Raw genomic sequence first — 19,138 nt, forward strand, 5'->3', positions numbered from 1 at the left:
GTACCTTGTGGCTGCTCTCTCCATCCAGGCTGGCTGTCGTAACAAAACATGTCCCATCATCTCGAGACGAGGAAAGAAGGATGAGATCGCATGGAAAAGACTCATCCTCTTTCACCAAGACCACGTCTCCAACCTAAGACAAACCAAGGAAAGATGTCACGTCCTTATGTTGAACGTCTGCTCGGTCTTTGGTCATTTTCTATGTTTATATTCAATTTTATTTCATTTTAGAGTGTGTCTGATCACGTCACCAAATAAACATCGGTTAACATAATAGCTCCGACATCCAGAGACAAACTCTTGGGTGTACCTTCCTCCTATTACTGCTTATGTAGTCTCCACTAATGCACTTTGCCTAACGAGATAACCTGCGGTCGTTTTAAGTTCAGCCAACAGCTGGAAATATTCAAGCGTTCAAGAAGAAAAACAACACATTTTTCAATATCTGTTAGCTTAAACTACATTTTCGACCTCATATTGTTGCACGTGTACAAACGTGACAGTTCTTAAAAGTTAAATTGCTTTTAAATGATGGCAAACACACACAAACACACACGACCACACACATAAAGAGCTTAGTAGAAGTAAAATCCCTCTGCATGATCCAATGAAACAAATGGACTCAAGCTCTCTTCATGTTATACCGGGTGAAAGTGATTTACGTGCGCCACAAACACACTCGGACACAAACCCTGAGCTTGCGACTCTGCTTGCGGACCACTTTCCCATGCTGCACCACGTGGACGGGACAGTGGTTGACAGAATTGTCTGCTTTGTGTCTCAACCAGTCCTCATATCCCTGAAAAAGACAAAGAGTGGATGATAAAATGTTTAAAAGCATGTGTCAGTGGGCGGTGATGCCAGTGAGAGGTTTAACATCGGCGCTGACGGGGCAAACCGAAAGCGACAAAGTAAACAGAGTCGTGAAAACATTTGGGTCTCACCTGTTTTACGGCCGTGACTGTGATGACAAAGAAGAGAGGCAGTCCGCTCGTGACTGGACTCGTGGGGGTGTCGATGATCAACTGTTGTCACACACATTACACACATGCATTGAGTTGAATGGTGTGGACAGTTTTAAAAAGGAAGATCGTATCATATCAAAATGACACACAGCTGTAAAGATAAAAGCCCAATAAAGTTACATAAAGGCTGATAAAGTTTATCACAAGTCAGGTATGACCTTATCGGGATTGCTTCTTTTCTTTTTCCTTTGGATTACTTATACTGACCACCACACAGAAGATTAGTGCAGGAAACCTGATCAGTTACAATAACTTGTTTTAATGTTGACATTGAGTGTTGTTCCATTTTTATTTTTTTTAAATGATTTTTGTTTGATTGAAGCTCTTCTTTTTTCCACTGCATTTTTCTTTATAAAAAAAAAATAAATCACAATATAAAAACAAATCTACATACTGTATGAAGCACCTAATGATTTTTGAGAGAAAAAATGGTTTTCTCTCAATTAAAAGGCTTTAATTAATCAGTTCTTAATTAAAGGGAGAAGACAGGATAACAGCAGCTAATGTCATATCAAACTACAAAGGTTTACTGACAAATAAAAACATTTTTTTAAGCAGATATGCAGACGGAAGTAAGTTATACAGTGCGAGAGCAAAAGGTACCCAAACCTTTAATATTCTTGGGTTACAGTCATTTAAAAAAAAAAAAAACTGTATATTACCAAAAGTATATTTCCCAGACAGACAGGAAACAAAAGGTCTGTTACACAGTCTTTTCATTAATTGTTGACAAAAAGATGACAATACTGATGACGCATCAAAATTAGAGCATTTTTGTGCAGACTTAGGGGCAGATTTGACCACAACAGCTTTGAAAAACCAGTGGGTTTTATATATCAATAACAGATAAATGAATAGGTATAATAAAATAAGATTAAAAATAGATACATTAGATAAATAGCCTTGCAGTTGCTGTATAAACAGCCTTTTGATGACATAATGCTGATGTGACCTGAGATGAAACAGAGTCCCTGATCTTCCTGTAAAAGGTGCTTAATTTAACCAGTAATGTTCTTGCATGTGCTGATTGTGCTGAAACTCCCCACAAATAAAAATTATCCTCTCATTTAAAACAGTTTGTCATTTTCATTTGAACAGGCCAAATTCACAGAGAGTGTCTCTTCAAAGTCCAAATATTTATGATAACATAGTCCCTCTGGGGTACGTTAATACATAAAAATCCTTTACCTGAACCAGAAATATGATGAGAAAGTAAAAGTTGGCGACCCTTCTGAACTGCTCAAACATGTTCTTGGGGATGAAGTTCCAAAATGTGTACTGGAAGCATTGAAAACCAAAATTAACACACACACAAATATTTTTTTAATTTTCTATACTTCATTAAGATCTTACTGCAGCACATTTTGTGTAGGTTGGCGTTTTCACTGACCTTGGAAGACACTATTCTGTTGTCAGGATATCTTTGTTGTATGAAGGCCTCCGTTCCTGGAGGAGGCTCTTTATGTCCAATGTAAACTGTCCTGTTGTCCACCCAGTTCTCCTCACCCACACACTGAGAAAAAAAAAAAGAAGTTGGAGCATGCTTGAGGATACAAGTGTTTGAATGCGTCATGTACATCTGTATAACAACTGGCTGCATCATACATATGTATGTAACGCAACAGTTAATATATGACACGCAAAACAAGTCACTGAAAACAGTGTTTATATATGAATGAATGAATCATCTTCAGTGAAGGGTGCTTTTGTTACCACGGATACGAGGAAGTGCATGTGACTCAGACTGGAATGCAGAACACACACACACACACACACACACACACACACACACACACACACACACACACACACACACACACACACACACACACACACACACACACACACACACACACACACACACACACACACACACACACACACACACACACACACACCTGGATCCTGATGTTTTCACCTATTTATCAGACACTGTAAACATATGTTTGATTTTCACACAAATACATTTAAGTCTGCCTAATTTTCACCAAACAAAATATAGGTAAACATAACCGGCGTCTCCTGGAAACATCTACTTGGTTTATGGCAGCGTCAGCATCCCCAACTTAAAAACTAATAATGGCTTTATATAAAATATTCCAAGTGCAATGCCTCTTACAGACAATACACGGAAGCTCAATATGAATTATTTAACTGCACTTCCTGCAACATCAGCTGTACTTACTTAATGTTCTGAGGAAGGTGATGCACTTTTTATGTTGTGCCAGGAAACTTTGATGACAAGACTCTAGCATTTACTGAGGCAGCTGTTGTCATGATACCAAATGCCAAATATATAAATTCCACTCTTCAACTTTGTATTTTACAAGAAAGTATTTTTCAATAAAAAAATAGTCGATAGCAGAATATTTCAGAGCCACTGCAGACGGACCAGAATCTGGCCCACAAGAACAAGCAAAAGATAATTGTTGTACGTGCAATCCAATTCTACACTGCTGTAGGGACATAATGTCATCTCCCACAATACATCTTGATTTCATTACTTGTACCTTGATGACATCCACCCACTGGATGACGGTATTAAAATTAAGCAGTTTTGTAGTTGATGGATTTGAAACACAAATGTCCAACTTATGAGAGAGGGAAGGCAATTCAAAGATAAAAGAAAAGCAAAAACATTTTTCTGCCAAATTGCAGCAAGATTTTTTAGTGGCCTGAAGGCAGAATTGTTCATCAAGTGTCTGCCACACCTCTGCAACAGTAATTACATCTATTAAAACTAAATAAAGATTCAGTAGTCTTGAAGTCGCTGTACATCCGAGATTTGAGAAACTTAAAGGGGACCTATTATGAAAAACACGTTTTCTCTTGCTTTAACATATATAAAGTGGTCTCCCCTCAGCCTGCCAACTCAGAGAAGGAGGAAAGGAAATCAAATTCTGCCGTGTCTGTACAGCCGCCCGGATGAGCCGTCCAGTGTGATGTGGCTTCTACGAGCCAATAAGATTCTGCTCCCTTTCGTTACGTAACGAAAATACGATTCACATGGGTTGGTGAAACCACGCCCACAACTAACTCCGCCGGCCGGAGTTAGCCATTTTTTCGTAGCGGTGTATCGCGTCATTCAGGCAGCCAATCAGCACAGAGCCTCATTATCATAGCCCCGCCCACTCAGAATCAGATAAAGACATGGCTCAGAGGCTGAATTTCTCATTTATTTAGCAAAAACAATCAAAAGCTTGTTTTTAAGACATTCAAGGCCTGTTGAAAATAGGTATTAGATGCCATAATAGGCCCCCTGTAAAGCTGTATGAATGATCTAATACTCCAAACAAACGTATGAAATGTGACTGAAACACATGGCCTTTAAACTACTTCAAGCACAACTGACAACTGGACTACAGACTGTAAAAATCAATTAACAAGGCATTAGGACAACTTGGTTTCTGAAGAGCAGTTTTGAAGCCTCTTTTTCTTCATATGGCGCGCAACCATGTTGCTTGAGAAGTCGATGGTCACATGGCCACTCGATCAACCGATCCCACCCGAAATATCTGCAGAGCTGCCGGCAGACATTTACAGCAGAACATCCATGAACATCTAGGCTGGGTTTGTTCAAACTTCTGAGAGATTCACCAAAGCATGGTAGCATGATGGATGAAGAAGTGACGATGGCTACTCATTGACTGAGTCCACTGTCAATCAATGTGTCAATGGAGATTGGCTTTTGAATCAGGCGTCCAGTCCAGGAACCGCAATAAATCTTACTTCCAAATGAGACTCAACCTGGACCGGCACTTGGACTGGGCGTGCATGGAAAATGTACGCTTTACAATCAGCTGTATTTGGAGAACACACACACGCACACAGGTAGATAACGCAATAAATTATTCAGTGTCACACCTCTAAAGCAGAGCTTGAAGAAGATTTGTCTAAATGACATAGAATACCCTAATTTAAAGCTTATACAGTCAAAATAATGTGAGAACATTCCCGGTTACTTTACTCACTTAGGATGTTATCAGGTGGTATCAAGAAAGTAAGCCGGGACATCAAAATCAGAAGACTTCAGATGCTGCACATGAACCTCCAGCATCAAAATAGCTTTATACTTATAATTGTATTATAATTGAATTGGAATGTGCAAAGTGACTGAAATTTAACATACAAGTTTATTTTTCATGTTTCATTATAACTTTGGTCGAAATATGGTATTTTGTTGACCTAATGATATGCAGTTTAATGATAGCAACCCTTTTGAATATGTTTTAAGAGCTGCTACTACCGAAGTGAATGAAAGTGTCTCTGCAGGGCAGTCATGTCATGGCAGGCAGTATTCATGTTGCAGCACCTGCTTCTCCTGACGTGTAATAGCCGGAATGAGGGACACGCCTCAGAAAGACATTTGAACTCTCAATACAACTCATTCTGCCACTCCCTCTCAATTATTCTGTTGTCTGCCTTTTTCCAGCCATAAATACAGTAGAAAAATACTATGCAGGGAGGAAATTCCTCACTGAATAGTTGATCTCCAAATGCAAACAATGACACAATCAAATATGCTAACAAGAGGTGACAGTAATCTGTAACCAATGAAAGAGACTGGGTGTCAAGAGGCTGCATGGCCCACTTTATATATACACACGCACACACACACACACACACACACACACACACACACACACACACACACACACACACACACACACACACACACACACACACACACACACACACACACACACACACACACACACACACACACACACACACACACACACACACACACAAACCTGTTAACTTGCTGCACTAATATTACCTTGTTTGAATTGGAAGACTATTTATATCCTGTGACCTCCTATTATCTATGGCAGAGCAAAGGAATGAAAGAAATGGGAAAGGAAGACTGAAAGCAAATGAAAATGTATGAAAAATGATTTTTTTTACCCAATACATATTCTGACGAATGCATATTGTCCTCAATACTGATTCTGTATGACGACTGACACGCACAAACAGCAGCTGACATTCAAAATTATTACAATCACTTCAGGTTGTGCTCTACCTAAATAAATATTCCAACCAACATGATACCCATCGTTTCAGAGAGAGGCACCAACAACGATGGACCAATGTGTAATTTACAGTGAAGGAGGAGATGAAAATCAGGCGGCTTGCCAACTCTGACGCCCCCACGGTGTTGCTGTTCTCTGCTTCTCTCCCACCTGCCTGCTCCGTCTGCTTCACCTGACACATCCCTTACACATTTCCTGTTAGCAGAGCGAACATGGATGACGGCCATACAGAAAAGCTGGTGGTGGACCATCAGCAAAATCCGACATGCCATAAATTTATAGGCACACTATTTATCAGGAGAAAAATCTGGCCTTTGTGTCCCCTTTCCAAAAAAAACACACACGATGGCATCACTTCAACTCACTTACAATTACTTTTAATTATCAAAAACAATCATTGAGCAGAGATAAAAAGCCAGCAGACCCCCATAATGCTGCAAAGAATAAAATGAGTATAGAAAATGGATGGCTGGATGGATTTTACTTTATAGTAGGCAGACTAACTTCGTTCATAGCTGTTTAATTCTGGTGGGGTTTTTTTGTTTTTACATTTTGTTTAGGATCTTTTGCTTTGGTTTTATTTGCAGGGCATCAGCCCGAGTTCTCACTTCCCTTTTTAATTCTAGTTTTAGTTTAGTTTTGGTTCCCATCTGTCTCACACCTGTGTTTTGATACTGATTACAACATCTCTATCACATTATTTATTACATCCCTCAGTATGAATACGGCACCTTTGTTTTGGCAGAGCCTGATCTTTGTTTCTTTTGCTGTTTTGGGTTTCCTCTAAGCATGCTTCCTGATTATTTACTCCACACGTGGTTCTGACTATTTGATGAATCAGTGCTGACTAATGTGAGTTTAAATGGGCAGCTCCAAACAAAAACTGGTGACCTTGCTCCCTGCCTGTTTTGCCTATAATACATCTTCATTGGTTTCTCCACCTCTTTCTCTTCCATCACACACCAGAACCTGGGCGACCTCCAAGCCAACAATCCCTCTCCCATCGATTATGGTTAGCTTTCATCCGGATTTGATCATTTCACACGACGGCCCGTCTGCGTTTAATCAAATAAAATAGCATCTTTGTAAAATAAATAAAATCAAGCCCACGCTGCATGGGCTCAGGCCTTTATCCTTTCGATGTAACTCAAGACTCTGGACTATTCTGGACCACAATAATAACTTTTAGCAGCGTTTCATGTTTCAGGACGTGGCAGGTTTCAGGAGTGTATTTATAGTTGGGAGGGAAACATTTGTGGTCTGGAGAGAAGGATGGAGACAGCACAGGGGCTTTGTTTCAGTCTGTCTCGCTCAGCATCCACATCCACTTTCCTCACAGCCACATTAGTGGCGAGCGAACCCTTTAGGGATCATATACACACGCAGACAAATACACCCCTGCAACATCAAGCATGTATGAGAGCAGGCCTACATGACCAATGGAATACAATGTCACCTCTGTAGTCATTGCTCCGTATTCCCATCATCCTTTTCTTCTAATCAGTTCTGTGTTTTTGTCACTTTATATATTTCCAATATCATTTGAGAAATGAGGAAAACTCTCAAAAGTGACATCTTTAACATGGACTAATTATAACCATTTTCAACTTTTAACAAACTTATACAGAGATCGTGAATGCGTTTTGTGTGCTGTAAAGTGAAGTGTTTTTTTTCATAGTCTAATTATTCATAGTCTAACTATATTTTTTCTGTTTTGTTTTTTTTATTTAATACGTTGAGAGTTTAGACAAAAAGTTTAAAATCAGAGTATTCCCAGCTCAAAACATTTGAGCAAAAATAAGCAAATGATAAGCAAACAAGTAATTGTAAAAGCATTCAATGCAGTACGTCACTTAAGTGCTACAATGCTTTCTAAATTGACTGATTGATTGATTGATTTATTTATTAGGAGTTCAGACATCTTTATTAATATCGGATTTTTATGCATCAAGAAACCAATTCTTCAATAATACAAAAGAAAGAAAGAAAGAAAGAAAGAAAGAAAGAAAGAAAGAAAGAAAGAAAGAAAGAAAGAAAGAAAGAAAGAAAGAAAGAAAGAAAGAAAGAAAGAAAGAAAGAAAGAAAGAAAGAAAGAAAGAAAGAAAGAAAGAAAGAAAGAAAGAAAGAAAGAAAGAAAGAAAGAAAGAAAGAAAGAAAACCACTCAATCTGGTCACTCAGAACTGGGGTACGACATTAGAAAGTCAGAAAACTGGTCATAGTAAACAGGAAGAACCCGACCCACCCACTAATTTCCTGAAACAACCAGTTTGTTCATCTCCCACTCACGTCACAGTGACACAGAGAAACAGTTTCAGATGACCAGTTGACCATCTCTGATGTGTAGCGTTGGAGGTTTTGTGTGAAGCAGCCAGAAAATGGATTAAAAAAAAAAAAAAAAAAAAAAAAAAAAAGAGCAACAATGATTGAAGAAACACAAATAATCTTTGAGGACATTCACTCATTAGCAATTATTATTAATACTTCTGTGTTTGTGCTTGAACCTTCTAAATAACCTTCATCATCCCACCACCACATGACTTACTCATGATGTCCAGTCCACAGAAAATATTCACAGGCGTTAAAACTCAACAAAAGGCGCGGATGCAGAAAAGCCAACCTGAGCCGATTCTACACATGCTAAGTGGTTTTGTCTTCTAAAATATTCTTCTACTGTTGAAATCTTGGACACAAACCTGTACACTTCGTGTGTCTACCTCTCCAGGTTTAACATTTCTGAATTAAATTCGCAAAATGATGCATGTTAATTCCATGAAAAAGATGCTCCATGTAACCACATCATCTGTGACCAACATGTTTCACGTGCTCACAGATTAACTAATGTGGCCACGAAATGGGATGGAAACATATCCAATAAGCATTTACACAGTTATTTATTTTTCTATGAGATGGATTCTCAAATGGTTTACACCAACTCCCTCAGTCTGACCTGAATAATTTAGTCAGGATGAACAGGATTGCTCTCTTACTATGTTTTAATATCTGTCATCACGTGTCTCAAGGGACCCATTATTAAATTGTGCATATTCATTTTTTTTTTTTTTGTATTGTGTACACACACTCTGGTTTTTGCATGTTGCATTATTTTTCCTTTTATCTCCTAGCTGCATTTTGCATAATCCCACTGAAAGGCCTGAGATTAGAGACCTTTGTGTTTTGGTTGTGGATTTAAGGGAGTCACATTTGATGGACAGAAACAAAGACATATTTGCCTATAGTTTGGTGGCGCTGCACCAACATTTAATCACAATCATTTTACCAACTTCTTGTACAGCCAATATAACCAGAGAATTACCTGTGAGGTTGTCATTAATGCAGTGACATTAGAGTTAGTGCCTGCCTGGCAAAGATAACATTTAGAGGACACTGTCAGAGTAGGAAAACACAGCAAAAAACACAACCTGCCGTCTGACTGCAGCTTTTCAAGGCTGTCTTGTTTCCACTGATGGCCAAGGTTGTTTTGCTTTGTTTTTAATCTCCCATTGCACTTAAAATGACAGTCAACAAGCAGTTTTCCATGATACAGCTCATGGACAAACAAATGCACCCTTTCACATATGTAAATTTATGTGTCAGGTTTACGTGGATGGGTACAATACTCACACAGGACTGCTTGCTATCTCTCTGCTGCCACTGAGCTACCGAGTTAAGACAAAGCCCGGTGTCTACCCTAAATCACCTGTCATAACAAAAATCCACAGCAACGATCACTTCTAGAAAACAAGAGGGGAACATTTTTCAAAGTCACCATTTCCTTTGTGGATTAACAGTAAAAAAACAATGGTTGATGCAAGTTCAAAATAGGACAGAACATTGTGTATGTGGAGATCTTGTGCTGCATGTCAGCTGGTGCCCCTGGGAGCTGATAAAATTATTAACTGCTGCAGTCTGCGCTCCACATTATAGAGAAAACACAGAAGGACAAAAAGAAACCAATAGTGGGCCTTGAAGAATTTTTGGAAACTAACCTATGCTGTAAATGTTATCTCCTGTATGTGCATGTGGTAACACAAAAAAACGTGATATCTGCGTGGTACAGTCTGAGTGTGTTTGTGCTACCTAAGTTACAGATTAGAGACCAGCTGTGCTGCCCATCTGTCACGTTCAGACTCAACCTGGCCAAATAAGATATTAACAAAGCCTCATCATCCACCTCCAAACGCTGCACTCTGCAGATGCTCGCAGCGAGGGAAACTGATAGGGGATGGATTTGTTGATTGATGGGGTGGTCATTATTTCTGTTTCTATAAACAAATGCATTCTTCATATCTGAGACAGAGAGAGCTGTGAAAGAACTCTTAACAGCTATTAAAATAGCATTTCAGTGAATTAATCTCCATGACAACTGACCAAACTTACTCTCCTTAAACCTACTGAGATTATGTTTTTGTCTTCTTTTATCGATAAAAAGGAAACATAACAATGCTCATACCTTGTACTGATTCAAGCTTTTTTCATTCTTAACTTTCCAATATTAATAATTTTTTTTGATACAATTTACAGAAAACACCTTTTACCTTAACATTATCCATACAATTATTCTATGCTTTCACACACTTTTGTCAGAGCACTGAACAGTAGTGATCTCTCCAGTGCATCGCCATGTCATGTTTCAAAACGTATATCTTAATTTATCAAAGGAAATTTAACCATCACTTGAACGCTACATCCACTTGAAGCATCTTCAGATGGCAATATGATGATGTGGACAGGAAAGGGGATTTAAAGGTCTGGCTGCTTTAGACCTCAGCACGACGTGCCCACAAGCACATGCAGATCACATGAAAGAACTGCCGGGGTTAATCAGAGTCAGTGGACTTTAAAATTCAGCGTCTGCACACATTATTCATATCAACAAGAGGACAACACAAACGTGCACGTGATCGTAACTCTGCACCTGTATGACCTTAAAACTCCTTGTGCTCTGAGAAAGAGAAAACTTATACAAAGGCTTCCTGTCACCACACATAGAACATAAATATCTGATCGATATTGATTCCATGGGATGATGAGAAGCAGCTCACAGTTTTCTTTTAAAACCTCAAAATTATTTTCAGGCAGAAGTAATGCAAGTGTGGACAGTTTACAAAATTCAAACATTATCTTCCAACAATTTCAAAAAGTGCACCTTAGATTGACAGATCAATAGAAATTGTCTTTTGGAGGGAGTGTAGGCATACAAGGTTGTTGTATGACAGGTGTGATTAGCTCCGGGCTCCACCTTTCACCCCCCAACCCCTCCTGTGACTGAAAAGGATGAGGCAGGTATGGAAAACAGATGCCGTATGATTATGCAACACCCGGTGTGTCCCAGCCTGTAATGCATTTCTGTTACTTGTCAGTAAAAATCACACCTGCACTTTCAAACACTGAATGCAGCTCAATCGGATTTAAACGCCATTTTTCTGTTTTACAAAAGGGTCCTTTTTCTATTTTTACCTACTGTACAGACAGCACTGTAACAAAGCCAGCCTCTACTGTCGGATCTCTGTATCGTCTTTGATACACTTTTGCAGAACTGGGGGAATGAAGGGAGAGGGTCACCTCTCTGAATCTGTAAACTATACAAAAAAATAAATCATTACCTTTGTTTTCACAGGACTTCAAGCGCAAGATTCTACCTTTTTAATTAGACAAAATTACATGTTTAATGCAAAATCACATGCTTAATGTTTTCTGATCATCTAATGGTCAGAAAATCTCAGAGGCAGAGATGCCTAAATACTTTAAGCATTCATTATACTCACAACATACAACTATTACCCTCAATAATGCAGAACAGTAACGAGGAAATGAGCAGATGGCTAATAGACAAGCCACTGTGTGTCCGAACAGAAGACCATTGTTGTGGACAAGCACAGTCATTCTCTGGATTGTCACAGGAATAAAGTTTTGTTCAGACTCTGCTATGTGAGCAGGAGAAGGAGACGGGAGTGTTACTGAAGGTCCTGGTGACCAAAAGCTCCAATCAGGTCACATGAGGATGAATGTCAAGAGTGTCTGAAAGCTGAAGACAAAACTCGGAGGACTTAAGGCCATAGTGCATGTGACCCGTCTGATTATATCTTTGATTTCAGAAAAGCTGTATGATGTTTATTGTAAAGCTGAGGTGGGCGTCCATTTAAATTAAGTGCTTCCTCAAGCCTTCTCTGTCCCTTACTTACACTTGTTGTACGTAGTTTCTCTGGACCACACTGATACACAGAGACAAGTAATTGTGTTGGAACAAATGAGCAAAGAGAGAAAATGTCTCGCTGAATGCAACTAAAAATCTGTTGTTGCAGAACAGGATCTGTAAACAGACTCTTCATCTATACATCTTCTGTTTGGGTTGAGTTTGTGTGAATACCCTGGTCACATCAGGGGCCCTGCATTGATCTGTGGACAAGCGGTTGGCTTTGAATTACCCTCTGCACTTTCATTCAAAAGGCAGTGGTGCCACCGGACAATAACAATCAGCTTGGGTGACATGAAACCACATGTCTGTGTTTAACATAAACGTAAGAGAAAGGAAGCAGTTGTACATCTGCAAGCAAAGCACCATAAGAGCGAAGTAAAATCCACAAAGGTTGTTTTATTTATTTGTGATTTTTGGTTTTTACTGGTATCCAACAAGATTGGACTAATCCACCAACAGACTTGCAGACTAAGTTGTACAACCGGCTTATGTAATTAGCAGCAGGCAGCAGTCCCGTGTTATTTCTCTTCACCAGGTATTTATCTTCCTTACGGTGACAGCACCATTAGCTGAAAGTCTGGTGTGTATGTATTTTCTCTCAGCCTGTCGGCACTTTCAATTTCCATTGTAAGGTAATGCCGTCTACTGATCACTGAAGAGATCAGAAAAGAATCCCCTTAATGCTTTTAGTTCCTTCTTCAAACCCATTTCTTTCAAGACTTTTTCCTTCATGAAAAATGAACACCCCCCCTACACCCCCAATCATTCTGTACTCACTTCTCCAAAAAGATAATACAAAAGCAGGCTTGTGTTTTGTCTTTGAGGGTTTCTATATTTTATCAAGACACGTGATGTTGTAACATGCACAGTTCTGTTCTGGCATGAGCTACGGCTCTGTTAGATAAACGCGTCTACAACCCTGCCAAGCTAGATTCCATGAAAAATGAACAAACACATACACTTGGCTATGCAACGTCTCACAATAAATGGTGTATTTGAGGGTGAAAAACAAGCCATGAGATAGAGAAAACAGACATGTGAGATAAGACTATCAAAGGATAGATGTGGACACAGAAGGACATTTCTGCAGCATGTAAAGTCCCTCCATTATTCTAACATTTGGTGACACAGACTGACCGATCTGGATATTAATAATTAATATCATCCACTCATACAAGATGATACCAACACTATGTGGTGGGGATATTTTTCTGCAACAGGACCTGTGAGACCAGCATAGACAAGAGGAAGAGATGAATGTAGAACAAATACAGAGGAATTCTGCTTGGAAACCTTTTTCAGACTATCCTGAGCAGGAGATCAGTAAACCAAGAAATTCTATCCAATTCTGGGATAAAATTTAGGAGAATCTGTTTGGGGCTCAATATTTCTAAAGAAGAAGAAAAAAGTTCATCCAGCTTGCAGGATGACTCCCAAAAAGAGTTGGATTGGCCGTTGCTGCTAAATGAGCCATAAACAAGAGCATACAAATATAAAATAAGTTAGTTACATTTTTTCTTAAACAAAAAACTAATAAAAGCTGCCCTCAACTTGTTCCTGCTTTGGCCGTTTTGGATTATTAAGAATATCTTTATCATTTCAAGAAACTGAAACAAGACAAAATGGCAACGTTTTGAAAGGGTCAGTACAACCAGGTGTTCTCAGGTCGACATGTTAGTTTTCTGTGTGACATCATCAGTCTTTGAAAATTGTTGTAGAGGAAATTTGCCTCACTTTTCTTATAAACGTCACTTCAGTTCCTTGAGCTTAGTGGACATCTGTTTATATACAAATATCTTAAAAAGGGTCCCACTCCCACCACAGCAACACTTTGGCTACAAAAAAAACAACCAGTCTGTTATAGATTTGCTGCTTTGTTCGAGGTCACTGTCCTATTCCATGACCCAATTTTCTTCTGGCATTTGCCGTTACACCAGTGGCCTCATGTTTGCCTCTGCAATACTTTCTTACACAGATTTTTGATCAACCTAGACTGCAATTGTCCCAGTTCTTGTGGCTGCAAAACAAACCTAAACCACCTCCACCGTCCTTGACAGCCTGTATTAAGTGTTTATGCAGATGCTGTATTTTATATTCTGCAAAACATGGCACTGTGCATTATAGCCAGATCTCTCCGCTTTGGTCTTGCATGCCCAAAGTACTTTGTTCCAGATGTCTTTTGAGGGTTGTTTTTATTTATCTTCCTGGTGCAATTTTACAAACCTAAGCCACACCGCCATATTATTTTTCAAAAGAAGCAGGTTTTCCTTTCCATCAAGTCTAAAAAGGCTGATTCTTGTTGACTATGTTTCTACTCAAGAGCTTTAACATTAAGGATCCTTTGACTTGTCAATGTTAATTTTCACTGTAAAATAATGAACACTAAATTGTAAGTGGTAAAAGCCCCTCCCAGATTGCTGATATTATTCCTTTTCGGCTTTAGGTTAATACCTGAATGTTCCAAGTCAGAAAAGTGCCACATCCTTTGCTTTTACAGAGGTGCTCACACTCTGATGATCAGTTCATCAAGTACATTTGATTAGCACCTCCTCTGTTGTAGTTTGAAGTCTTCGTTGCAAACTTTATATGTAACCTTGGTTTGTCAAAATATGCTTTGATGACACAAAAGTTCAAATTACGGTCTAAAAAAATGTTCAGAAGAGTTATTTTTCAATAGCATTCTAACTTACTATTATCTTTGTGAAACTTTCAACAGTACAGCAAGGCCAAATGAAGAACGAAAAACCATGGAGAGAGATTTATTAGGACAGAGAACAATAAAGAAGAGAAATGCTTACTTCTGGAAATGAAAGTGTTACCTGAGTAGGTCTCCTCATACTTATTAGTTTTAGGATTTATAAGGTTGCAGTCTGGGTTAGACTTTAACAAGTATGCGATTGGTCTAATTACCATCCATCCATAACCTTTTAATATTTCCATTATGAGTTAAACAACTTGCCCAGAGCTTAAGCGTTGTTCTGAATTGTGATCTAAAAATCAATCATATGATTGACTGATGGCATGCAACATTACAGTGAGCTAAAAGCTGCATCTTCCACTCCTTATAAATTTGTCATCTGAAGTCATGATGAAAAAAACTTCAGTCAAAAATGTTGTTTATTCTCGTCTTTGTGCTGTTTTTAGCTCATTTTTGCTTCATCTGCGTTCTGCTGAGGTTATTTGTGCTTCATTCCTCTCAGTTTTGATTTGTCCTACTCTCTGCGTTACATAGTCACATGTTCCCATGAATCCTGCTGCCCTTTCATGTTTAAGGAAGACAAATACAGACACACTCAGTGTGAGGGTGAGAAGAGCCAGTAAAGGAGAAAATTAAGATATGGTCAATTTGTTTTTCATTATATTCTTGACAAGCATGAAATTAACAGACTCCAAGTTAGCTTTTCCTCTGCACTTACTTCCAGCACCAAGTCTATTACTGTCTCTCATGTCTAAATCGTTATTTCTTTCATTTTATCTTTCATCTCCCATTGTTCAAATCTTTTTCTCTTAACTTTTCAACCTCTGACTAGTGCAACATTACTGCAACAAGGAATGAGAAAAGTTTGACAACTTCTCAACAGAAAAGACCCCAAAGCTTCTCAACAAATGTAACTTTCACATCCTTGAGGAAAACAGGATAAAGAGGGTGAGGGGAACGTACCGGCATCATGTGGCTCTCATGAGATCGATCACCTGACATGGGCTGAGCAACATGAGGGAACTAGATCTCCAAAGGCTGTGACTTCTCTATAAAAACCTTACAATTCTCAGATAATAAAGTTCAGCTTACATGTCTGGCAGAGCTTTAATGCATATTTGTAATTATTCTTACAACAAAATTGATACACCACATCCTTTTATTGTCTGCTTATGAATGTTTACACCGTTTCACACAGCTATTGTAACAAGATAAAATAACTTGATGAAACAAAGCGGGACCACCTACTGAACAGAAGGCAGCTGAAATACACATAAAATCACTCTTGCTCTCGTTTTGGCACAACATAACGCTGGTTGGACGTGCAAAATCTTGAAAAAGATCTAGTTTTCTGATAATCTACACCCCAAACTAATGTACCTTCAGCTATTTTCAAGATGCTGCAGCAGTTGATTAGTATTTTCTTTGATAATCTTTGAGAGTACTTCAAATATATAGCAACGAGGAGGTAAACCTTCTTAAATACACATCAGGTGGCTGAAGTTCAGTGTATCCTCCACTTCACCACTGCAACTGACAAGTTAAAGTTGGGTCCATAAGGAAAAAAGAACAAGAGGAGCATGTATACAATACAAACGAAATAGCTGGTTATGTTCATTGAAGGATTTCAGCAAAAAACGTATCATGTCATCAGTTTAAACATCTTTAGAATGTGTTTGTTTTTTTTTTTTATTTCTGCTTCTTGCCTTTGCAACTTCATTTATTTTTCTTAAACTGAAGATAACTGATAACGGAGTTCAGCCTATTTACGGCCTCACGAAGGCACAAAGTAAAACAAAAGCAAAGCTGGGGTACAAATTTAGTAGTGGACTCCTGTGTTTGCGGCAATTACACTCAAATATTCATGGTGATTATTTATTGATGTTAAAATGCAACATGTGGCACGATTTAATTTGTCATTTGGGCTCACCCTGAGTAATGCTGCACTCAAAGATATTTATGGGACCACGGTTCCATTACTTATCCCATAAGTCGTTCAATTTGAGAACAGTTCTCCGCTAAACCTGTTCAAAACCATCAAATTGTGATTGAGAACTTAAAAACCATTTTACGTCAAAATTATACTCCACCTGTGAGGTTTTTAGTGCTCCTCAACAAAGTAGATTTTCACAATTAAATGCCAATGACATACTGCTGAGCAACACATTTTTTCACACCAGTCATACATGATTACAGAGCATAAATTAATTCAATCTCTACAGTTCTCTCTGGCACATGGTGCAGTGATGTGCATGCCTTGGTATTATTTCACTTGGTGCTGCTGTTTTTCTGGCAGACTGACAGCCGGAGAGAGGTTAGAGAGGATCGCCGTCATCTACCTCTCGGTGGCTGCCAAAGTGCATTGATAATGCTACGGAATAATCAATGTTGCAGGAAATCCACTTGAGCACTTTGTAGTTTCAGCTTTATACTGGCCATTCGTACAGAATACATCTCTCTGCCCTGTATCACCTTCACTTTCAGTCAATATTTTTATAATACTCATTTTGTATTCGACCATTTTAAAACAAATGCACTTTGAGGAGCGGGCAACAGGCAAATCTGTGGGCCCCCCTGCAAAAGAAACTAAAATATGTTGCTCAAACATTGAGGCTTGCTCACAAAACTAATACAGATGCAAACATGGACATTTATTCCACATTGACACTAAATTGCTGTGACTAAAAATACACAAGTGGTCTGCTGCGGATGCTACTGAGATGGCAACGGATGCACGCCTGAGAAACGGTGAAAATTAAAACAAAAAACTTTTAACCTGCTTATTCACAAAGAACTGTGGCTTAATAGAAGACAGAAAATGAAAGAAAAAGAATTGTAGCCAGGAGGCTATGGCTTGAAAAATCTGACAAATAAACACAATACAACTAAAACATTAAGGAAATAGTGGATTGTCCATTAGGTTACATTATGATGCATCATCATACAGTTGTTGTGTGAGGTGAGTGCAGCTAGCCAATAATGACTCAATCACCCTCTTATGTCTCAGACAAACAAACAAAGAAAAAGGGTAGACATAATGGTTAAACAACAAAAAAGGGAAGTGGGAGAGGGGTGATATCTACAATGCACAATCAGCATCTGGAAACAGGGAGCTTACTCTCTCATGGGAATGAAGTGCTCTAGCAGTGAGAGGACCAGCTATCAATGCCTCAGACAGAGAACATTAAAGCCTGCCTTCCTCAGCACTTTCCCTGGAAACCAGGAGAAATGGTGTAATGATGACCTAAGTTTTAAAAAAAAAACCCCACACCTCTTCATGCCTGTACGAGTCTCTCTCTTTAGATGGAGGCCCCCTATGCACCATCAAGCCAGGGCTATCCATCATCTGTCTCCTTGTTCAATGGGCTGTAATACACTGTTAATGATAGTGCAACGCCACTGATAGGAGATCTTAATGGAGCACGCCCTCTCCTTCAGGTACCGCTTGGGCAGCGTGGTGATGAGCCGGACTGTTTAATCGCTGCAGCTGGACTTGACTTTTCCCAAACAAGTAAAAAATGAAAATAAAAGTTGAGATTTAATTGAAAGAATACACAAACACAAGCAACTGGCAGTCAAGAGCCAGAAGAATCAGTTCTGCGCCTTTAAATCCAAAATAGTTAGGAATTACTGCCTTGTATAATAAATAACTAACAGAAATGAGGTGCTGTTGAAGAAGATACGGGGAGCAACTTTGTTAGCGGTCTTCGGACTATTGCTTCAACTCTGTTTCATTATTAGTTATTTATTTTACAAATGAATCTCAAACAAAAAGATATACAATAAAATAAAGCAACGGTGGCACTGCCAGAGAAATGATCCAAGTAAACTCACGCAGGACACAACAAGCAACCAGTAACGATCTTAAGAGCACATGGCTTAGTGAGTCTTTAAACCCTTTAGGTAATGAGGCTAACGCCATTTATTCACTCTGTGGTTTGTAGGACAAAAAAAAAAAAAAAGGAAGAGCAGATGTTTAATTTTTAGCATGAAGCTGGCAGGAAACCTGCTCATGCTCTCATACATGAGCATGCTTAGAAACCATGATACAGGGTAAATAAACATAGCTGTCAATAAAAACACGAATCCACTTTTGCTGAAAAACCTGCATCAAGACCCATGAAGACTTCTCTCGTCCAATAATCCTCTTAAGTGTTTCAAGACTCCAGGCACATGGTTCGT

The 19,138-nt window shown here is 38.9% G+C and overlaps 1 protein-coding gene across 7 annotated transcripts in view; it reads right to left on the reverse strand.

The window, feature by feature from the left end:
• The window catches only part of atp11a (ATPase phospholipid transporting 11A), a 49,872-nt gene that overhangs the window by 21,210 nt on the left and 9,524 nt on the right, over positions 1-19,138 (reverse strand). For all 7 annotated transcript variants that reach the window (XM_061716130.1, XM_061716131.1, XM_061716133.1 and 4 more), the window contains exons 2-6: positions 2,416-2,538; positions 2,214-2,303; positions 945-1,025; positions 692-799; positions 5-133 (exon numbers count right to left, since the gene is read on the reverse strand). In XM_061716130.1, the coding sequence (XP_061572114.1) occupies positions 5-133; positions 692-799; positions 945-1,025; positions 2,214-2,303; positions 2,416-2,538 (531 nt within the window). The remainder of the gene's footprint in view (positions 1-4; positions 134-691; positions 800-944; positions 1,026-2,213; positions 2,304-2,415; positions 2,539-19,138) is intronic.

The sequence above is a fragment of the Cololabis saira genome, chromosome 24 (assembly GCF_033807715.1).
Source record: "Cololabis saira isolate AMF1-May2022 chromosome 24, fColSai1.1, whole genome shotgun sequence".
Classification (NCBI taxonomy): Eukaryota; Metazoa; Chordata; class Actinopteri; order Beloniformes; family Belonidae; genus Cololabis; species Cololabis saira.